The following is a 24,404-nucleotide window of genomic DNA, read 5'->3' as shown; positions in this document are numbered from 1 at the left end:
GCGTATGAAAGTGATCATGTAAGTTTTTTGTTTGGTGTCTTTTGCAAGCACATACTGTGCATGGGCGGATACAGCTTTTTTGAAAAGGGGGGAGCACAATTATAATCTATTTATTGTCTTTGGTGGTAATTTATACAGAAATAAAGATTTTTTTCGAAATAAAAAAAAGGGGGGGTGAGCCCCCCCACCCCCACCCTCTCTGTATCCGCCCATGCTGTGTGGTTCTAAACAAATACCCGACACAGGCCTCTCTCCCGTACTGCGGGTGCGAGACATTGTAAGGTCAAGGACAGTGTGACCTGATTACAGTCTCACCCAGCCAACATGCTGAATAGGGCCCGTGAAGCGTCGTCACCTCCGAGGCTTTGTGGAAGAGGGACCCGCGTCAATGACGCTGAAGTGTATGAAAAACGTATGAACGTCAAATTGTGTCGTTCATACACTTATGAACGTCAATTTCACGTTCATGTGACCGACCTCTCGTCCAATGGAAAGATGAGAAAGGTCTATAAAGAACTACCTCAGTAAGTCAGCTACACAATGTCATTTACATACGTGTGACGTGTTTACACGGACAGCCATACAACAACCAGCTATATCGCGGAGTAAAATAGTTCCTCAAAAAGATAGGTGGCATGGGCGTATGGATGCACAACTTGCTCTTCAGAAACACCTTAAGCAGCACGTGTGTTCAAATCATATCCTCATTAGATGAGAAAGGTCTGTAAAGAACCACCTCAGTAAGTCAGTCACAATGACAGCGCGTCGTAATACATTTACATCAAGTACAAGACGTCAAAATGGCAGACACGATAAACGTGACGGGAGAGATTTCAGAAGTTGTTAATGAACGTGTGGCGGTTACATGTGTACGTCATCATTGATCAACTAGCCGATCATTGAAAGGTGAATAAAGATGCGTCAAACAGACACTAAGGTAAATTCATAGATTGCTGGAGACGGTCAATGTCAGCCTAGGCACGGATCGAGTCAACACTACGATAGTTTAGATGTGCATTTCATCGTTTGTTCATTAGGATAGGCCGCAGCGAGGATATTCGTGAACAATCATGCAGTCACGCTCTATGACATTTCTCAATGTATACTGAAACGCTGAGACCAAGAATAAAGGTTCTAAATGATCAGAAAGAACGTTTATGTGTGTTTTCGTACTAGGGAATTCCCAGGGGTTTCCCCAGGAATGTGGAAGTAGTCCGTCAGTGTTTACGTCATTTAAAGATCATGGTCTCGTGAAAAACGTATGAACGTCAAATTGTGTCGTTCATACACTTGTGAACGTCAATTTCGCGGTCATGTGACCGCTCTCTCGTCCAATGGAAAAGACGTATATCGTGTAAACTTCAAATTAAAAAATTATTATGTGTTGAATGTAAACACTCCAGTGTCGTGGGGTGTGTTATATATAACTGACGCAATACCAAGCATTCAATCGGTCATCAGTCATATTTACATGACAGTCAGTACCAAAGTCATTTCCAAAGTCAGTCAGTTAATACAACTTGTTTCATTTTTTCTGCTGTTTGATGCCAGTCGGCAAATTCCAGCTTATCACGCTGACATGGAAATAATTAAGTCTGGATAAACCCAGTGGTTGATATTATGAGCAAAGTCACATAACCGTCTGACAAGTGATCAGATTTGATCGTCTCACACAAATAACAAAACTCTTGGGAACCATTAAATTCTGGGTCACAAGACGTATATAAAGCATGCACGAATAAAGAGAATGGTTATTAAAATAATTAACAATAAAGTATTCCAACTCGTAACACCCCCCCCCCCCCCCCCCGAATAAAATAAAATAAAATAAATAAATAAATAAAAAAAATAGAAAAATAAAATAAAAAAAATAATAAATAAATAAATAAATAAAAATACAAATAAAAAAATAAAAAAGATTATTGCTGAAGCCTCGAGAACGTGTAACAGAATGAGCACAAACACGGCCAAGCCCCGTTGTTAAATAGGCTTGTGTTAGGTAGACGGGAATATACCTATATTAGAGACCGCCTCCGTGGTCAAGTGGACAGAGCGTCTGCACGGAGAGCAGAAGGTCGTAGGTTCGAGTGAGTGTGAGTGAGTGAGTATGGTTTTACGCCGCTTTTAGCAATATCCCAGCAATATCACGGCGGGGAACACCAGAAATGGGCTTCACACATTGTACCCATGTCGGGAATCGAACCCGGGTCTTCGGCGTGACGCGCGAACGCTTTAACCACTAGGCTACCCGACCGCCCTCGTAGGTTCGAGACCCGTCATATTTACATGAAAGTCAGTACCAAAGTCAGTCAATAAAATATAAAAATTTAAAAGGTAACGAGAAGAAAGAAACATTGATATGGCGTTTTGCGGAAGATATCGTGTCACAGCGAAACGTAGAAAGCTCCACATCAACGCTGCTGCGAAGGATATATAAATCTCACCTGTTGAGTAATGTTAAGGCCACTGAACACAAACAAAACACTCCTAAGGCGATAGCAAGGCAGAACATCAATTTCGTCTTCATCGTTAGTCGCTTCACTCAGCCTCCATGCTAATGGCTGTAAATACTTATATCCGGACATTCCTCTCAACCTCAGCGTGTATTGAATGCAGGGTAGCTGCATTGGAAGGACAAATCTGATTGGTTAAGGTTTGTGAACGTGACAGCTCGTGATTGCTGTGCTTTTATCAGTAGCTCATCTGTGTAGGATCAAAACAGCGCCCGAGGCTTTGTTTGGGAAGTATGCCCGCGGAGGAGGGAAAGGGGGGAGGGCCTTGCTATCACCTTAGGAGTGTTTTGTTTGTGTCCAGTGGCCTTAACATTACTCAACAGGTGAGATTTATATATCCTTCGCAGCAGCGTTGATGTGGAGCTTTCTACGTTTCGCTGTGACACGATACCTATCGGCCCTCCCCCCTTTCCCTCCTCCGCGGGCATACTTCCCAAACAAAACCGAGGGCAAGTTTTTGATCTCACTTATGAACTGATCAAATGATATGAATTAGAAATAATTTTACTAACTGGTGTTAACATGACTTCATTGATATTTACTGTTGAGAGTTTAAATGCAATACGCGGGGAGTACATCCGCGCGCTGCACGTGACGCACGTGATTCAGGCCCGTTGTAACAATGAGCGCACGTGGTTCAAGCCAGTCGAATGAATTCCACTGAAGAGGATGGACGCAGACAACAACGATATATTTCTGACGCAGTCAGTTTTTAAAGAATCGGCATCCTGTGCTGAAGAAGACAAGGAACGTGATGACTTTAAATTCCGTTTAGGAGATCCACTCTCCGAGCGTGAAATAACCTTACAAGTTACCGTCAAAAGACTGTGCAAGACGTCTGGTATTGAGGGCATGAAGATAAACCATTCCTTGAGAGCCACGGCAGCCACTCGATTGTATCAAGGTGACGTTGATGAACAAATGATTTGCGAAATTACCGGTAGGTTGATAAACATTTTAGTCCTGCAGTAATAAGAAATTGTTATTCAGCAAAAGTCATAACATATCAAAGAAATATTTTTTTCCAAACCAGTACGATGCTCCTTTTTATTTATGATATATATGGTAATATTGGTGTTTTTGGAATCTGTAATAGTTTTTAAGTGTATTTGTATGCTGTATGTGTAATACTTTCAGTATTCTGAACAATTTGTTTCAGTACATCGGAGCGACGCCGTTCGATATTACAAAGAGAACTTCTGACAACCAAAAGGCAACGGTCTCTGACATACTAAGTATGTTGAAAAAAATGAACTCGCCATCACGTGAAGAAGCTGATCCGAAAAGAGCAGATGACCAATGACCTGAAGACAAACTAAATCGAACTGTGACGCTCAATTTCAATTTCATCTAATATCAATAAATAGTTGAGCCATGTTCTGTTGTGGTTTTTTTCATGCAGAAAGGTAATTCAATACAGAGGGTATTTTTCGGGACAAAAACCAGGCTTTCAGTAGAAAATCTCACGGGATTTCTTGCAGAAAGCCCGGGGCTTACCCTGGGAATGCCCGGTAAACTACCAGTAGAGGTTTAGTCGGTAAAAGAAGACCCTGGCGAGACAATAGAGTGACGTCACTAGAGGTATATAACAACGTGGAAAATATCGGTCACTTTCCTTTTTGAATCGCGTCGACTGCATACACCTGAAATCGGCGATACGTTAATATTTGTAAATTACGTTTCACTCTTTCTTTAGCCTAGGGCAGATAACAAAGACCGAAATTACAACTTCAAAGTAATTGTTAATGACATAAGAGTGGAACTGTGGGGGTACCGTATTTCCTCTATTAGATGCCCGGGCTTCTATTTATTTCGGACAAGCCTTTGACCCGGCGTCTATGTGAGGCCCGGCTTCTATTGATACCCCCATTTCACTATGACCACGAATGTCCCGAATCGTAAATTGACCGACCCGGCGTCTAATAGAGGCCCGACTTCTATTTTTTTGCACTGAACAATTGACCCGGCTTCTATTAGTCTCGGCGTCTAATAGATGAAATACGGTATATAACTTCTTGGATGTTGGTCCCCAGCACACTTGCTTGAATAAACCCTAAGGACCTCGCAGCTCTCTTCTCTCTTGTTTCAAGGTAAGAAACATTTAAATATTCCTATTTTATGACTGAACTTCTTATTTCATTGTTATTTTCTGTCTAGAAAATGTTATAGTTGAGTTGAATCAGTACTGCCATATTGTAACGCTCAATCTACTGTGTACAAGTTCTAAATGACTGCTCATTATATATTATTTACCGTTTAATACTCAGGCACTTTCCAGTGTTGTTTGAAGTGTAATACGTCGTGGGCTCCTCCAGTTTATGTGTCATTAATATGCGGCACCAATAGTTCTCTCCTATATTTCGACATCCATGATTATATTCCCCTTCTATGTCTAACATCATCTGTTCCAAATGCCAGATGCATATACAGTTTATATTTCCTTGCAGTAGCGTAGCATACATGTAGCTTAGTCACAAAACGGTTCCTAGAGTTAACACAACTGTTTCAAGCAAGATTTATTTCATACGTAGGTCGGATATTCCATATTTTCCGACAGTCCACCGATCTTTGATCCTCATTACGTAAGTATTTGAATATATTGTAAAGAGTCCCGTCCCTCATATAGTTGCATACGCTACAGCACAGCCTTTACCACAATTTCATTACCGTAGTCATTTAAATACCGTACATACTCTATTAAAATGTTACGACTACTCAATTAAGCTGTTAAGAAATGTTATTTGGCATTACCGTTATTATTCTAGTAAATACTGCATCTGTTGTATAATGTTACCGTACATACTCCAATATTAAATACATTGCCTTTATTAGATGGACATATTATTAGCATATTATTATCATTATTATCATTGTACGTCACTATTATATATCAATTGATGTAACTTGAATGATATGAGACACTTGCTTGAATAAACCCTAAGGACCTCACAGCTCTTCTCTCGTTTCAAGGCTAGCTCCCAATAGCTTACTCCCCAAATCGAGGCCTGACAGTTATTTGAATCACCCCCTTAAAGCTGTCTTAAATGGTTAGTTGTGTGAAAAGAAGTTCACGTCGTGTGCGTGCATGTGCAAGTCGCTGTTTGTAAGTTCAATAATCTTAAAGCCCATTTCACCTCGCCCTCATGTTTTGTGATGTTATATTATATCATACATTTACATACCGCAGGTATTCAGGTGTTGGTATCTGCTCAAATGCGGTTTTATTTGTTCCCCGACCGGTTGATCCGTTTGCATTCCAGTTATCATTCTCAACTCCCTGGGGAGTATACAACCCAAGTTGCCTAGGGGCGCTAGGTTTTTACACCCACCTCACATATCAGGTACCCATTCCCTGCTGGGTGAACAGAGGCACATTTGAACTAAGTCACTTGCCCAGGGCGACACCTCAAGTTTTGTGTTTTGGGTGTCTGTAGGTATTCGTGTTTCCACCATCTGGCCATCTACCATCGGACGAGTGGGTTCTTTAGAGTGCACAGGGTGTATGTACTGTACACTAGGGGTAGTGACAACACTGTAAAGACCTGTAAACAGCGTTGGTCCCAAGGCTGAATAACAACCTGGTCACTAGCGGGATACGATCTCACCATCACCGCGACTAATACGACGACAGCCTGATTGTGGCAGACACTTCAATTCAGGAGCATTTATTCGATGACGTATTCAGCCATGACTAAATGAGTGAATAATGTGAAGTTTACACGATATACGGCTTTTCCATTGGACGAGAGATCGGTCACATGACCGGGAAACTGACGTTCATGGGTGGATGAACGACACAAGTTGACGTTCACTACAACAATTTTTTGCCATTAAAAGGTATCTTTCAAATTTTGGCTTTTCTGTCAGATATTGACAAATGTAGCCTTTACTACTCAGTGCCATGTTGCATCTCCATTGTTGTACAAATTGATCCTGTAGAACCTTGCCTACCTTAGCAACCATCCCTGTGGTATTACAGCTAATAGGGTTGTAGAATATATATGTTATTCCACAGTTATTTAGTATAGTTTTAATCCATACGAGCCAGGTTTTACTAACATCATGATTCTGTTTAACAACGTGTGATAAATCGTTTGTGCAAGCTTCTTATACACGTAGGTGTTGCGATGCTATGCAAGCATTTAATTACACGTTTTGAGAAAGATGTGTGTAGAGGTTCCCTGCCTAATTCCACATAAACCACAACATTTGGAGTTGATGCTCTTAATCTAGTAAAATCGTTTGGAAATGTTAAATGCACACGCTCTCTAATTTGTAAATTTTCGTATCCCCATATTTCTGAAGCATCTAAGAAGATAGGATATACCATAGATACAAAAGCCGAGAAAAGGCAATCGAGAGGTAAACTAATATTGCTTGCTCTCTTCAGGAGACAGAACATAGCTTTCTTAACATGAGAGGCAATGGATTTAATTGCGCTTATCATCCTTCGATTTCTATGGAATACGTGTAGTTTGCCCAGAGCCTATTCGACAAAGCGATCGCAGCGATACGACTGTCGTAGGTCTATGTTACATCATGGGAGTTACGATCGTTCTAGCGCTACTATCGCTGCGCTGAAAGGGCTCCGGGCCAGCTAAACCTAGCTATCTACTATCTCGAGATGTTTTCAACCAAATACGAACTGGAGTTTACTTCGTTTAATTATCAGGGCCACTGCCAAATACTCTAGTATGATAAGTTTTGATTTTGAAATGTTAACATCTAATTTCCATTTAGTGCAGTATATTCTAAACGTGTCACTGTTTTAGAGTATGTTGGTTTAGGGACCTTGAAGAAATGTATTGTGGTGGAAATAAATGATGTTGCAATTTGTTCCAAGTTGAGTGAAAACATGACCTGAATTGCCTGGACTAATGGTACAATAGTCATACAGGGTTACTCGTCTAAGCGTTGACATACACATTTTTGGCAACAAAACCTGTTTACCGGGACGCTACCAGCAGCTCAATTAGCGCGATAGCGCGATAGCGCGATAGCGCTACCGCTGTCTCGCTATACCGTTACCGTGACTCATCGCGTCAATGTACCCATCCCACCCAGAGGGTCAGGATCCTGACTGTCTTTTCGGTCCAACTCCTAGTTTCTCAGGGAAACTGGGATTTTGTATCGAGACTAGATATTTTTTCAGCTACAGCTACAAACCCAGAAACATTTTTGAAAGAAAAACACATTGCAACAATGTAATTTTTGTGGCAGGTAATTCGTATTTTTTTTTAACTGTCTGAAGCATAATTATTTTTTTCAACAGGTTTTCGGGTGCAATTGTTTTTTTCCGATAAAATCTATTGCTGGTGTAGACGCAGGGGTGTGTGTGTGTGTGTGTGTGTCGGTGTGTGTGTGTCGGTGTGTGTGGTTGCAGGGGTATATGCAGGTGTTTGTGTGTGTGTGTCGGTGTGTGTGGTTGCAGGGGTATATGCAGGTGTGTGTTGCATGTTTACTTGCAGGTGTAAACGCAGGTATATGTGTGTGTTTTATGTATGCTTGCAGATGTACACGGAGGCCTGTGTTGTATGTATGCTTGCAGATGAATTCGCAGGAGTGCGTGTTGAATGTATGTTTGCAGGTGTGCGTGTGTTGCATGCATGCTTGCAGGCGTATACGCAGGTGTGCTGCATGTATACTTGCAGGTGTAAATGAAGGCGTGTGTTGTATATATGCTTGCAGGTGTATATGCAGGTATGTGCGTTGTATATATGTTTGCAGGTGTAAACGAAGGTAAGTGTGTTGTATACATGCTTGCAGGTGTATATGCAGGTATGTGTGTAGTATTTATGCTTGTAGGTGTAATCGAAGGCTGGTTGGTTTGTTGTTTAACGCCGACAATCCAGTGATTGATATCACGAGCATCGATCCACGCAATTGGACTCGATGACAGTAATCGAAGGTAAGTGTGTTGTATGTATGCGTGCAGGTAAATATGCAGGTACGTTTGTTGTATATATGCTTGCAGGTGAATATGCAGGTATGTTTGTTGTATATATGCTTGTAGGTGAATATGCAGGTATGTTTGTTGTATATATGCTTGCAGGTGAATATGCAGGTATGTTTGTTGTATATATGCTTGTAGGTGTATATGTATGTGTGAGTTGTATATATGCTTGCAGGTGAATATGCAGGTATGTTTGTTGTATATATGCTTGCAGGTGTATATGTATGTGTGAGTTGTATATATGCTTGCAGGTGAATATGCAGGTACGTTTGTTGTATATATGCTTGCAGGTGAATATGCAGGTATGTTTGTTGTATATATGCTTGTAGGTGAATATGCAGGTATGTTTGTTGTATATATGCTTGCGGGTGAATATGCAGGTATGTTTGTTGTATATATGCTTGTAGGTGAATATGCAGGTATGTTTGTTGTATATATGCTTGCAGGTGAATATGAAGGTATGTTTGTTGTATATATGCTTGTAGGTGAATATGCAGGTATGTTTGTTGTATATATGCTTGCAGGTGAATATGCAGGTATGTTTGTTGTATATATGCTTGTAGGTGAATATGCAGGTACGTTTGTTGTATATATGCTTGCAGGTGAATATGCAGGTATGTTTGTTGTATATATGCTTGTAGGTGAATATGCAGGTATGTTTGTTGTATATATGCTTGCAGGTGAATATGCAGGTATGTTTGTTGTATATATGCTTGCAGGTGAATATGCAGGTATGTTTGTTGTATATATGCTTGTAGGTGTATATGTATGTGTGAGTTGTATATATGCTTGCAGGTGAATATGCAGGTATGTTTGTTGTATATATGCTTGCAGGTGAATATGCAGGTATGTTTGTTGTATATATGCTTGTAGGTGTATATGTATGTGTGAGTTGTATATATGCTTGCAGGTGAATATGCAGGTATGTTTGTTGTATATATGCTTGCAGGTGAATATGCAGGTATGTTTGTTGTATATATGCTTGCAGGTGAATATGCAGGTATGTTGTATATATGCTTGCAGGTGTATATGCAGGTATGTGCGTTGTATATATGCTTGCAGATGTAATCGAGGGTAAGTGTGTTGCATGTATGCTTGCAGGTTTATGTGAATGTGTGTTGTATATATGCTTGTAGGTGTAAACGTGTTTCTTTTTGTAGCAGTTGTTTACTTAAATGTGTGTGTTGGAACCTGGGAACTCACAAACACAGCAACAACAAAATAGGTTTCGTAATAAATCAATCCGGGTCATACTGGAGTACGTCAGGGAGATAACGTGACCCGCTACCTGTTTCCTTGTTCCTAGAGGACCTCGCATCATCTGTGATGAGTTGTGTGTGAAATGTTACGAAAATGGCCATCTACCATTGATTACTACCGCTGATGACATTGTCTTGTTTGATGGGATCCAAGCTCTTGGCAAAATTATCTAAACGCTTCACAGTCGAACCTCGATTCTCCGGACACGTGCGTTTTCTCAAATAGTGTCCGGATAAACGTGTTTCTGGTTATCTACATTCCCTTGTTGACTTTCCAGAATTACATGTCCTACCCAAATTCTACCGAGGCAAATGTGAAATAAATAACTGAAGTATGATTTATAAAAGATCGACCGATTAATAATGAAAATACATGTCATACGGACCTACACTTCATGCAGTGACAACGCCATTTATTATTGAAACAAATGATGGTAGAAATGTATGTTTAGTCTACTGTATATAATACACTTGTATGTATAAAATAATACACTTGTTTGCATACAGTTGCGAAGGAGGGGTTGAACAACCTGCCACACATAGACATGGATTATGGCCATGTTTAGTCCTAAGGTATAAAGCTAATAAGGTTGATTATTACACTAAGTTGAATTCTTTCATGCGTGAAAAATGTAGCCTTGATTAATGTGTCAACTGTTGGTAAAAATATGTGCGTTCCGATATGTGGGACCAGTTATTTGCAGTTCAGTATGGTGTAGAGTGAGAGGTGAGTGAGTGAGTGAGTTTGGTTTAACGCCGCTTTTAGCAATATTCCAGCAATATCACGGCGGGGGACACCAGAAATGGGCTTCACATATTGTACCCATGTCGGGAATCGAACCCGGGTCTTCGGTGTGACGAGCGAACGCTTTAACCACTAAGCCACCCGACCGCCCCAGAGTGAGAGGTACCCAGGGGTCTTGCACTGTTGTCATACCAGACACGAGGAACCGACGTGACATGAAATAAAAACATGACACATAATGAAAGTCACGGATGCTGTTCCTCACGCTGTTGAACAATATAACTTTGCCAAAGTTGGAGTTGAGCTTTTCCCCTTTTCTGGACAACCTTTGAAAGACTTTGAAACCTCAGACAATCCAGACAAGACTTTGAAACCTCAGACAATCCAGACAGACTTTGAAACCTCGGACAATCCAGACAGACTTTGAAACCTCAGACAATCCAGACAGACTTTGAAACCTCAGACAATCCAGACAGACTTTGAAACCTCGGACAATCCAGAGACACTACAGATAACCCAGACAGACTTTGACACTTCAGACAACCCAGACAGACTTTGACACTTCAGACAACCCAGACAGACTTTGACACTTCAGACTATCCAGAAACATTGGACTCCGTACCAACAGCCACCTCGTGGGGGTGGCATCATCAGCCGAAGAACGGAATCCCATCCCGACTGTTCTAGACTCACCTAGGTGGGGTGAGGTGAGGTGAGGTGAGGTGAGGTGAGGTGAAATGGGGTTTAACGTCGCGTTCAAGATTATTGCACTTATATAGCGACGTGCATGCACGTGTGTGTGTGTGTGTGTGTGTGTGTGGCTGCTTGTACTCGTCCGAACTAATGCCGACTTTATAGTGCTAACCCACTGAGATACCATGCCGCAGATTAACATGAATACCTCACTCAAACACAGTATACTGACTCCGAGGCGATTAGTCCTTGTTTTATCCCCTTAATGCCGAGCGCCAAGCAGGGTAACAACAAGTGCCATTTTTAACGTCTTCTGGTATGATGTAGTCGGGGATCGAACCCCGGACCTTCCGCTCTCCGGGTGGACGTTCTACCACTTGACCACTGGTGACTCCCCTAATGAACATGGAACAACACACAGAGCAAGGCGAGTCTCAATGGATCTCGAAGCCCATCCCCAATTCCGAACACGTGTCTACTGAGAACTGGACAACAGGTTGATGAGACTGAAGGACCATCTCGATTCCGGAAGTAAGACATCTCCGAGATGCGGCTGGTCACTTAATCAACTTTCTATGGTGAATAAGGGAAGACTGTCTTGACAATTCCAACTGGATTGAATGTAAACATATTGCCATCATGAAAATTATTGCTATGTTTTCTGTGTTATATTATAAATATAATACATCCGTGACTGTCATTATGGGTCATGTTTTTATTTCATGTCACGTGTTTGCCATTGCGCCTACATTACTTCTTTCAATGTGAAGTTTATCTCATATCACAGGTGAAACAGGTCATGTTCACTTGTTCATCACATTCTGAGCATCAGACAGTATCATTTAACCATTTCGCTGCATTCACAAGCCTGGATATGATTGACTCATCTGTCGGTCCCATCTGTCAGCTGAATATATTTATTTCTAATTATTGAAATCTATGTCGTGTGACTTCGTAAGCTAATAGACTATTGAGGTGATATTTTGTTCACATTTATTAATGTATCACATCTATTCACATGTGACACATCCATAAACTATTTATTCTTCTCTTTCGCAATGATGGACATTCACAACGAATTACGGCGACTAACTTCTTGCTCGTACATTCATGAACAAATTAAAATTTCGTGAAGAAAATAAACAAAACTATAAAAAAAATAGACTCTCACAGACTCTTGATGAGCATATTTCGACATTTCCTGGTTGCAATAAGGCACATGGTTGAATTGGACATTGTACAACTTACCGGTTAGAATATTGGAATAATTTAACATTTAATGACAATTATTTTTATATAAACTGTTACTTATTTCATACATAAAAGGACAGTGTATTAAAACATTGCATTGGTGTAACAATAGTCACTCACGTTTTTTTCATTATTTGTTTGTTATTTAACGCCGTACTCAGGACTATTCCAGCTGTATGATTTCGGTCTGTAAAGAATCAATTTTGGGTCAGACAACCCATCGTGATCTACACAATTGGGATACGATAACATGCATCAACCAAGGCAGTGAGCCTGACCATCCGATCCCGTTAATCACGACAAGCATTGGTTACTGAAGATCAATTCTACCCCGGATCTTAAACAACAAACAAACAAAAACACAAAAAAAACAGCCTTGTGTAGTCCGATTCTGTATGACCTGTAACACTGATTGGTCATTTGGTCACAAATGAGCAGTCATGATGAGTGAGCAACATGTTCGTTTTCAGCTATTCGCTTTTTGAACCACTTAAATTAGCCCAAACAATCGTGAAATCTGCTGATGGTTGGGTTTTGGTTATTAAAAACTACTGAAGACCTGAACATATGTTACACAATCTGATCTCATATACATGTACATGGATACATTTGAATGATGTGTCAGACTATTTATGGTGGTTCGGTCTATGAATAACGAATCCGCAGCTGTTGCATGTGAAAGTACAGTTTGCTCCGCCAAATATGGTGTTCTGTATAATAGGGGACGTTATAACTGACGTCATGTTCTTGTATATACGTTCCGTATAACACTCAATTACACTTTCAAACAAAATATATGATTTAACAATTTAACAAATATTTGAACACATATCACCACTTCGTTGTCTTTTTTTTCAATTGAAAATAAAGCAATACCCCCCCCCACCCCCCACCCAATTAAACGACCAGTCCTTAGATAATGTTCATATCCACCCCACCCCCTCCCCCCACCACCATATCTCTGCTAAGTCCATTGTACAATTCCGATGATATCCCTGTTTATAATATCCCCGAGAAGTGCGCGTACCGCTCCTCGCAACAGCCACAAACACACGCTCGACCATTTTGTCTGTTGACTGAACATTTATGCTGTATATCATCCATGCATGAATACCCTATCTGCATTATCACAATGTCCTGCTTTAAGTGACATTATCGAGCGTACCAACCCTTTAAAGCCCAAGGGACGTGATGTTAATCTCCCGGTTGTATTACCGCACATGCCTAGAGGTCAAACGAATTATATTAAATCTGTCAGTGACTAAACTGACAGTGTCAAACAATAGGTGAATCAAATGTGATATTTAAATACAGAACCGACCTAGACACAGTGGAATATTGCTCCATCCGTGACTATACCACAATACATGTACGAATAATTAACTGTACAAATCTTACCTGTTGATAAACGATAAGAAAAGCAGACAGGAACATAGCACTCCGAATATCGTAACAAATATGAAGATAAGTTTCGTCTTCATTGTTGTGATTGACTTGGTGAGTCTGTGTCCAAGGTAAAGGTTGGGGTCCTATCAGACCGTCATCTGCCGCCACGGAAGTCGAAATCGTGAACGCCTGCTTCCCGACTGCTGTCTACGCGATGAATACAACCATTCAAATAGTGTAATGTTATGAGGAGGGACATCCAGACAATATGAACATCTGCGTTCACAAATGTGAATGTGCCCTCTCTTGCATATGAATTATACAATCCGTTATCGACGTCAACATGGGAACATCTGGTTTGTTCCCAGTTCAACATGGGAAACATGGGCACCTCGTCGATCGATAACGCGGATGTAGGACAAGAGGAGGCTTGGTATCGATTGAGGGCATTGCTGCGTCGTCTATTAGACATGTAGCGAGACTGTTGTGATTCGAATACTCACTTCTCAAGGATGTGTTAGCAAAGATGTTCGTATATGTTATGAAGGACTAAAAGCTCGTAAATGTAGGACCCGAGAAGATCCGGGGAAAATAGGTCTTCAGCAACCCATGCTTGCCGTAAAAGGCGACTATGCTTGTCGTAAAAGGCGACTAACGGGACCGGGTCGTCAGTCTCGCTGACTTGGTTGATGCATGTCATCGATCCCAATTGCGTGGATCGATGCTTATGATATCAATCACTGCATTGTCTGGTCCAGACTCGATTATTTACAGACCGCTGGAATATTTTTGAGGACGTAAAACAACAAACCAACCAACCAAATCGTAAATGTAGCTTTCTCCCTATACACACAAACAAAAGAGGTGTTCCAGATTATCGACTGAAACCACACCCCGCCTCTTTGACGGATCAATTTGACGATCATAATGATTAAACACTCCACTTGATGATTCATATTTTCAGTTCCTGAGACTTTACATTTTGTTTTGTTTCCTAACCAGCACTGAAAGACAATTCCGATAATCACCGTAATTTATTTCATAAACAGGGCTAGGTTCGTGTTCAAAAGAGGACATTACTGTGATAAGACAATAGCATTTTTATTAATGTTGCTGGCGTCTGTATTGTGACAATGTGTGCTACCGGGAGTGGTTGATCGGTGACGACGATCATTGCGTTACAGTTAGAGTGAGTGAGTACGGTTTTTAGCAACATTCCTACAATATAACACATATATATGTGTGTGTGTGTGTGTGTGTGTGTGTGTGTGTGTGTGTGTGTGTTGTATGGGCAACTTGTGAGGCAACCCGTCTGCAGCCCGTGCGTCACGCGTGTGACACAAGTGTGCAACGCGTTCAACCCGGGTGTGCACCTCATTCGCCGCTCGTGTGCAACGCGTGACACACTCATTACAGGGGAACAAACCTTTGACCAAAGGAGGACCCATGTTAAGCTCATTTTCAGATGCGATTTTGCTAGAAACTACCGTTGTGATCAATCTGTTCCACCTTATTTATACGACCATTGACTTCTACGGGATATTTTGCGATGGCGTTGAGAGAACACATGATCCTGGAAAACGTTATTGTCATTGAAAATTTGTGTGAATTGACATTAAACGTCTGTAGTAGGACTTCCAGTGAGGTTTGGTGGAGCATTACTTTACTGGAACCTTATTACTTTATGATGGTTGGGTCTCTTTGTCTCAGCTCGGTAGCCGTGACGCCGAGAAAGAGCAGCATTTACTGGTTCCCTCCAATAACGTAGACCTCCTAAATGCAGACCTCCCAAAAAGCAGTTAAAATTAGCTCACTAATAATTGGGCCATGCTCCAGAATCGGCAAGTCCCTCCAGCACAAGCATCCAAACATCTTCAGATTTATCGAACTGATCCAGAAGGTTGAAATTTCGGAGAGAGCTAAACTAGCGCAGATTCAATTTGGAGCAGCACCGCCACCCAGGAAGGTTGTCTACAGAGAGAAGGAACAGCTTCATCGCCGTGAAAAGACACCCCTTCAGGCTTCAGTACCTGGATGCAGTTGGTCCACTGATGATAAACAAGTGAAAATGACTGATAATCATAAATGACAATGAAATAACATTTGAATAAAAAATTGTCAACTCTACCCAGCTTTCTTTCTTGTTACATGGGTGATACCATTTTACTTAAGGGTACAGGGTACTAAAGACTGATGCAACCAGCCATAACGAGTAGGGTTTTAACGGGTCTGCGTTTTGGCAGGTCTACGTTTTGGGAGGTCTACGTTTTGGCAGGTCTACGTTTTGGGAGGTCTACGTTTTGGCAGGTCTACGTTTTGGCAGGTCTACGTTTTGGGAGGTCTACGTTTTGGGAGGTGTACGTTTTGGCAGGTGTACGTTTTGGCAGGTCTACGTTTGGGAAGTCTACGTTTTGGGAGGTCTACGTTTTGGCAGGTCTACGTTTTGGGAGGTCTACGTTTTGGCAGGTCTACGCTTTGGGAGGTCTACGTTTTGGGAGGTCTACGTTTTGGCAGGTCTACGTTTTGGGAGGTCTACGTTTTGGGAGGTCTACGTTTTGGGAGGTCTACGTTTTGGCAGGTCTACGTTTTGGCAGGTCTACGTTTTGGGAGGTGTACGTTTTGGCAGGTCTACGTTTTGGGAGGTCTACGTTTTGGCAGGTCTACGTTTTGGCAGGTCTATGCTTTGGGAGGTCTACGTTTTGGCAGGTATACGTTTTGGCAGGTCTACGTTTTGGGAGGTCTACGTTTTGGGAGGTCTACGTTTTGGGAGGTCTACGTTTTGGCAGGTCTACGTTTTGGCAGGTCTACGTTTTGGGAGGTCTACGTTTTGGGAGGTCTACGTTTTGGCAGGTCTACGTTTTGGCAGGTCTACGTTTTGGGAGGTCTACGTTTTGGGAGGTCTACGTTTTGGCAGGTCTACGTTTGGGGAGGTCTACGTTTGGGGAGGTCTACGTTTTGGCAGGTCTACGTTTTGGCAGGTCTACGTTTTGGGAGGTCTCCGTTTTGGGAGGTGTACGTTTTGGCAGGTCTACGTTTTGGCAGGTCTACGTTTTGGGAGGTCTACGTTTTGGCAGGTCTACGTTTTGGGAGGTGTACGTTTTGGCAGGTCTACGTTTTGGCAGGTCTACGTTTTGGCAGGTCTACGTTTTGGGCAGGTCTACGTTTTGGGAGGTCTACGTTTTGGCAGGTCTACGTTTTGGGAGGTCTACGTTTTGGCAGGTCTACGTTTTGGCAGGTCTACGTTTTGGCAGGTCTACGTTTTGGCAGGTCTACGTTTTGGGAGGTCTACGTTTTGGCAGGTCTACGTTTTGGCAGGTCTACGTTTTGGGAGGTCTACGTTTTGGCAGGTCTACTTTTTGGCAGGTCTACGTTTTGGCAGGTCTACGTTTTGGGAGGTCTACGTTTTGGCAGGTCTACGTTTTGGCAGGTCTACGTTTTGGCAGGTCTACGTTTTGGGAGGTCTACGTTTTGGCAGGTCTACATTTTGGCAGGTCTACGTTTTGGCAGGTCTACGTTTTGGGAGGTCTACGTTTTGGGAGGTCTACGTTTTGGCAGGTCTACGTTTTGGGAGGTCTACGTTTTGGCAGGTCTACGTTTTGGGAGGATACCCATTTACTTAATGAGAGTAGGTTGTGTCAGGAGGATAAAGAAGAATAAGAAGAAGAAGAAGAAGTAAAATGATTTATTTAAGTGCCCAGCGGTGTATGCATAAAATTACATCAATTTATACAGGAAATAAAATATATTAAAAGATATACATCGCCCGGCCAACGTGGGCCTATTAGACACTTATGTTCTTAAAAGCACTGCAAGTGCTAAAATAGTTATAGTGGACAGTGATGAATTTATTAATGGTGCACAAAATAAGTGATAAAAGTATAATACTCGTACATTTATAACAAGCATTGCTATACAATGACATGTTTTATAAAATATACAGGGGCATACAATACTAGAATGGGTTTATGACACGTTTTTATATAACCTACGTTTGTACATTGATTAAATTAGTGCAGCCACAGAATAGGATAAATTATCGCACTTCATAAGGAATGGGGTTTGATCTATAGGGGTCATGAGACAAAAATTTGGGCAAAGAGACGAGGCGTAACCCCAAACATATTCTCGTTGATCTGCATAAAGATTACACGTTGTTAAGAAATGAACCTCGTCTTCGATACTGTTTGTATTACAGCGTTTACAAATACGATTATGTAAGGGAATTTTTGGTTTCAGGAAACGACCGAGTTCAATTTCCAGAGGGAGGGTGCCACATCTAAATTTAGCAAATATACTACGATGGTCTCTGTTGGCTAAATTAATGACATATTTGGAGGTACTTAAAGACGTTTTAAACAGTCGATATGTTCTTGACTTAATACCATTTGTTAATCCTCTGTCATCCCAGAGCTGTTCCAACCATAATTCCTTATCCTTATTGATGAGTATATTTCTAGCATGGTCGAAGTCACAAGATAATAGATTAGTTATAACAGAAGTAATTGATTTCACGTCGAATAATTTCTTAACTGAATTATCCCATGACTTACGAAATTTAGATGACCATCTTTGCACTATATGCATTAGCCTGTTTTCATCTGCCAAACTCAGTCTTTTCCAGAAACGTATTATCTCAATTTTTTGCTTTGTATAGTTAGATGACCAGCCCATTTCCCCTCTTACTGCCAAATTAGGTGTTTTGTTGCCTACTCCCAAGAAAAAGCGGCAAGCTCTATTTTGTTAATACAACTAAATTCTTTGGTGCCCCAAATAGCTGAACCATATGATAAAATTGGTTGAACTAGGTTATTGTATAAAGTAGTGAATACATCATAATCCATGCCGCCCACCGCTTTAAACTTACTGATAATTACCCCAAGTGCCCTACTGGCTGATTTAGATATTTCTTTTGCTGTATAATTCATATCTAAGTTTTCATGTTACCAAAGCCCAAGATACTTATATGAATAAACAATTTCTATATTTTCCGCACCACAAGTAAAGTGATAGGATGACTTAACACAGGATATGTTACGATAATGAACAATTTTTGTTTTTTTGCTATTTATTTGAAGGCGCCATTTCTTGCACCAATTGCCGACACAGGTTAACGTTGATTGTAATGACTTTTCATCGGGTGCTAAAAGAACGATATCGTCAGCATACAATAAAATACTGATTATAGAATTATCAACCTTTATTCCGCATTTAAGATCATTAATTTCTTTAACTAAATCATTAATAAAAACAGAAAACTCCATTCAGTCACTGAGGTGAGGTTCGTTCCACGCCATGTGTGACGACTCGGCGTAATACTTGCGGGTTGGGCATAGTAATTTCCGGAGGCCTTCGATGAGCGCTACCCGCGTGGGCCTAGCTTGCTTAATGACACGCTGGTTGACCTCCTTTGGTGTACCCTGGGGGGGTCAAAGTCATTTCGCCTTTTGATGACTCGTTATGTGTTTATCATACTGGTTATCTCGATATGATGTGTACGTCAACATAATGGTTATCTTGATATATTTATTTCAACATACTGGTTATCTCGATATGATGTTTACTTGACATGTGGTTATCTCGATATGATGTTTACGTCAACATTATATTTATATATAATATTTTTTATAACATACTGGTTATCTCGACATGTTTGTTTCGAGATGATGGGTATTTCGGAAGCGTTCAAATGGCAACGTTCATATCTCTAATTATCCTATCAATTCAATCAATCTGTACAAAAAATATATACTTTTATATCCCACAAATATACGTATGTTTTTTCTTCATTACCTTCAAATACTGTCAGATCTACCTCGTAATCAACATCAATATATATTATTTACATTAAATGTTTTTGATACAAATATAACCCACACATATTATTTTTCAGACACCTGCTACATCAAAAGCTCCCCACATCTGTTGCGATTAAAGTGACGTCAGGTATGTCTCAAGTTATGAAAGATTGACAAATTATCACACAATATTACAGCTGTGTCATGTGAAATGTGTCTAGTAATAATGAAGACTGGGCAAGTCAAACCAGTGGGACACGATCAAGCACTGAATAAGTCATACGTTATTTCTTTCCCCTATAGGGACATGAGAGATACAGTCGTCTGTAGATTCGTCATAATTATGTTATATTTTGGTGAACGTCTGAGACCTGCATCACTTCGGGCTTTCTTCCAACATCAAGCTGACACGCCGTGATATAACTGGAATACTGTTCAAAGCAGCGTTAAACTCTACTCACTCACTGTTGTAGGAGAGGTTCATATACTTCACAATTAAGTATCTGTTTTATATTCAATTCAAACAGAAAAAAGCCATGGTTGCAGTTGACTAAAAGAGTCGATCTAGTGAAAAGCCAATAATTTTACCCGACATTTGCATATTTTAGTTATACTCCGTTCTGAGTTGTCAATATAAGCCATAACCTCGCATTGCTTTATTGCTGTTATAATAATAATGATAATAATAATAATACTTACAGATATTATGTCACCATACTGCGCATTCAATGACATGGAGCAAAAAGGAGCCAGAAAGGGATGTTGGGGTTGTAAGGATCAACTACTAGTTCAGAAAATGATCCTTGAAGAGGCTAAAACTTACCACCGTAACCTCTCAATGTCTAGATAGACTACAGAAAAGTTTCTGATTCTGTACCTCACGAATGGATTTTGAGGTCACTGGAGTGTATTGACTTCCCCGAGCGACTACGTGTTTTACTCACGTCTTTAATGAACTGCTGGTCAACTCAACTTGAGATGTATTCGCGGGGCCAGGTGGTGACTTCGGAACCCATTTCTATCAGAAGAAGAATATTTCAGAGCGATTCTTTTAGCCCTTTGCTTTTCTGTATGTCACCAAATCCTTTACGCTTTTTGCTCAGCAAAGAGGAAGGTTATCACCCGGGACCTCCTCAGCACAGATCCCCAACACCCCTTACCTCCTTTACATGGATGACCTTGAACTTATTGCCATTGGAGGATCTACACTCAAAAAGCAGATTCTGCTTGTTGAGTCCTTTTCTAATGATATCGGCACGTCCTTTGGACTCGACAAATGCAACATTCTTCATTTGAAACGTGGCAAGGTAGAAGAGGTATTTTACTAGGAGGAGGAGTTATTGACCATCTTGTGGAAGGTCAGACCTATACGTACTTAGGGATGCAGATTAGTGACAAACTCCTTAATGCCCATATCAAGGGCAAATTTCGGGCAGAGTAAAAATGTAGACTAAAGAAAATCTGGAGTTCAGAGCTGAACGCTCGCAATAAAGTCATAGCCACAAATACTTATGCTGTGCCCGTCCTTTCGTATTCTTTTGGTGTTGTTGATTAGACAAGAATCATGTCAGACAATAGATCCCACCACCCTCACTCTTCCCTCAATCGCTTATATTTACCAATCATTATGGGAGGACGTGGTTTGATTAACGTTGAGGCTCTTCATGATAGAAGTATTTTGTGCACTTTTACACACATTTTTGTCTGATGATCCTCTTGTGAAGCATGTCAAGACTCATGATGAAAACAAGGCATTCCACAGTTTTCTAAAACGAGCCAAGGATGTGGGACATAATCTCAGTGTCGCTGTTGATTTTGTTGATGGTTCTGTACTGCAGGACGGTACAGAAATGAGTGTCAACCAAGCGAAGTGCTATATCAAGTCGGCCCAGACTCAGTTTTTCAAGGAGAGACTTTCTGAACGACCACTGCATCGAGTTTATGTGCAGTGTGTTGAGACGATCAGCAATCCTGCAGAGTCCTTCGCTTGGATGAAGTCGTCTGGCCTGAAAAGTGAAACTGAAAGCTTTCTGTTTGCTATTCGGGACCAGTCACTTTCCACTCGAAACCGTCAATGTGTGATTTTGCATCCAAATGCGAATGTGAAATGTAGATTATGTAATGAATTAAATGAGACTGTCCAGCACATTGTCAGTGGATGCCCAGCTTTGGCACAAACACATTTTCTTAAACGACATGATGGTGTAGCTCGATCATTTTATTACCGTCTCCGCCATGCTTGTGATTTTGACACAGCGGTCCACCCATGGTACGACGTTAAGATGTAAGGGCGTCATGGAAATGATCAATACAAAATTCTTTGGAATAGGCCCATTTACAGCCTCAGATGTATCCAGGCCAACAAACCTAATCTTGTCCGTTTTGATACATCCAATGAAATCATTTATATCATTGAATTTTCTGTCCCCATTGACACTAATGTGATTGACAAGATTGAGGAAAAACATGACAAATATGCAAAAAAAACAAAGCAGATGGCATTAAAACCGATCGCCCAAACGCATCACGGCAATGGCCATGGTAACCCGTGCCCATGTGCTCCCCCATTTCTTGCCCTATAAAAATCCACCCAGGTCTAATAACATTCATTCGTTAATGAATTGCTACCACATGCTAAGATTGACAAGAAACGGTACCAGACAACCAACACGACAGATGACCGACCACGTAATGGAAGACCAAGAGTCACCACCCCATCGTCAGATTGTGCGACAGCATCTTCAATATCGCTTTGTTACTGCTGCGGAAACTGCTCTACAAACCATGGGGACACACCTGCGACACATTAATGCGGACACCGTGCGTTGACGATTGACGAGCAGACACCGCCACTATCATAGGCCTCACCGAGGACCCATTCTGACACCACGTCATCGCCGGTACCGTCTCCAGTGGGCAACACAGCACCAGCATTGGCGCCACCAGCAGTGGAGAATAGTCCTCTTCTCAGACGAGAGCCGTTACTGTATCTCAACAGCAGATGGCAAAGATAGAGTCTGGCAACGCCGTGGGAAACATTATTTAGATGCTTGTGTTGTTGAGAGAGACTCGTTGGGTGGTCCAAGCATCAAGGTGTGGGGTGGAATTGGTCTTGCACAGAGGGTCGGCCCTGCTGTCTTCAAGAACATCGGTCCAGCAGCTCGGCACAAGTCTTGAGACCACACGCCATATCTCATTTGGCACGTCGCCGCAACAACGAGTTTCAGCATCATAACGCCCGTGACCAAACTGCGAGAGCAATAAGTGACTGCCTCCAGCAGAATGACATCAGAACCATGCAGTGGCCTGCCCTCAGTCCCGATATAAATCCCATTGAGCACCCGTGGGACAAGATTCAAAGACGGCTGAGTGACGTCCGACCAAGGCCGACAACTGCAGCTGAACTGCGTCAGGCGTTCCTCAGAGTGTGGGCTCAAGTGCCAATGGCCTTCATCAACCGCCTCATCCATATCGACGTTGCACGGCACATGGCGGACACACGAGATACTGACTTGTGATGCCATTTTCTCAGAGACTAGTGTTGTGGTTCACTTTAAGAACATTTGACACTTTAATTTCAACCTTGAGGATCAGTTTTGCCAAATGTCATCTTTTTAATATGTCTCAAAGAATGTTTACAGTGTTTGGACAAATAAGGTTTCTCATATATCTATCCATGGTGACGGTTCTTTTGCGTTCAGTATATATGCATTATACAATTTATATTCCTAATATATGATACTTACGGTATGGAAACGCACTCTGCTAATAAATGTTATATTTATTGCCAACAGTGTGAAGAAGCTACATTGTGACGTCATCGGTATTGTGTCGCCAATAAAATGTTCGCTACGCATGAGGACTTTATCACGCCAAGAATGGTGTATTCATTATGTCAGTAAAGTTTGCATGTATTTTTCGCGTATCTTGAAAGTGAAAACTATGTAGTTCATACGCCAATGTTCTCTGTTTGCAGAGCAAGACACAGTTCCTTTGCCAAGTGTCCCCTGTAACAAAACACCCTTGAGGAAAAGCTGGGAGGCATCAACACCTGTTGGCTTCTTCTACAAGAATTCCTGGAAGTCTCTAACTTGTAAAAACACGATTCCAGCTGATTCGAACATATACAAGGAATGTCTGAAAAACCGGAGAATTTGGATCCATGGAGATTCCTCTTCAAGAAGTTGGTTCCATACTTTAACTAAACGTTTAGGATTGACACTGGTTACAGAGGCATGGCACCATTCTAAATGGCACAAACCGGCAGTAGCAATGGACACGCTGCGGAACATCACACTATTGTTGGTGCCACATGAGTACCCATTTTATCATGGGCAAACGTTCAGCAAATTGGCTTATAACAGAGCAACGCATGCTTATCTGGATGAACTTCCAAATAATTCTCGGGATATATTTCTCATTCATATATACCTTCATTTTAACCCCTTCCCTCCAGAGGTTTTTAGAACTCATATGAAAAGAATTGCACGATCTGTCAAATCGTTAGTTGCTCGTGCCCCAGGGGTTAAAGTGGCTATTCGAGGAACTCATGCTTTCAAGGGTAGGGGCAAGATAGGGTTTTTAGACGACTGTTGGATGTTTGTATACGATACGATCCAGCGGGAAGCATTTAAAGGTCTGGAGAACAATGTGCTTTTCTTAAATAATATAGATTTGACAGTGGCCACAGAAAATGACGACCAGCATCCTAACTCGTTAGCAGTGGATTCCCTCATCAATCATTTCCTGGGATCCGTGTGTGAAGGATGAGGGATGAGAAAGATGGGTGTGGAGTGACGTCTGTGCGTT

At 41.4% G+C, this 24,404-nt stretch overlaps 2 protein-coding genes across 2 annotated transcripts in view; one reads left to right on the top strand and one right to left on the bottom strand.

Annotated features, from left to right (window-relative positions):
- The window catches only part of LOC139449800 (NXPE family member 3-like), a 37,753-nt gene extending 23,580 nt beyond the window's left edge, over positions 1-14,173 (bottom strand). The window contains exon 1 of the mRNA XM_071231335.1: positions 13,813-14,173. Coding sequence (XP_071087436.1) covers positions 13,813-13,895 — 83 coding nt within the window. The 5' untranslated portion in view covers positions 13,896-14,173. The remainder of the gene's footprint in view (positions 1-13,812) is intronic.
- A 5,084-nt stretch (positions 14,174-19,257) lies between these two features.
- Positions 19,258-24,365, top strand: LOC139450943 (NXPE family member 2-like). Its single transcript, XM_071232768.1, has 3 exons — positions 19,258-19,292; positions 19,691-19,743; positions 23,572-24,365. Exons 1-3 carry the CDS (start codon positions 19,258-19,260, stop codon positions 24,363-24,365), a joined length of 882 nt encoding a protein of 293 aa, XP_071088869.1.
- The last annotated feature ends 39 nt before the right edge of the window (positions 24,366-24,404 follow it).

This window comes from Haliotis cracherodii, unplaced genomic scaffold, assembly GCF_022045235.1.
Source record: "Haliotis cracherodii isolate W230 unplaced genomic scaffold, xgHalCrac1.p SCAF_8, whole genome shotgun sequence".
NCBI lineage: Eukaryota > Metazoa > Mollusca > Gastropoda > Lepetellida > Haliotidae > Haliotis > Haliotis cracherodii.
The sequence above is the reverse complement of the archived record's forward strand: the minus strand, read 5'-3'. Positions and strand labels throughout refer to the sequence as shown.

What these genes read in the sequence shown, in the direction of transcription:
- LOC139450943 (XM_071232768.1), top strand. Translation starts at nt 19,258, where the DNA reads ATGTGTTTATCATACTGGTTATCTCGATATGATGT. An exon ending in TGGTTATCTCGATATGATGT is followed by an intron (nt 19,293 to 19,690) that starts GTACGTCAACAT and finishes ATTATTTTTCAG; the next exon opens with ACACCTGCTACATCAAAAGC. An exon ending in TGCGATTAAAGTGACGTCAG is followed by an intron (nt 19,744 to 23,571) that starts GTATGTCTCAAG and finishes CTCTGTTTGCAG; the next exon opens with AGCAAGACACAGTTCCTTTG.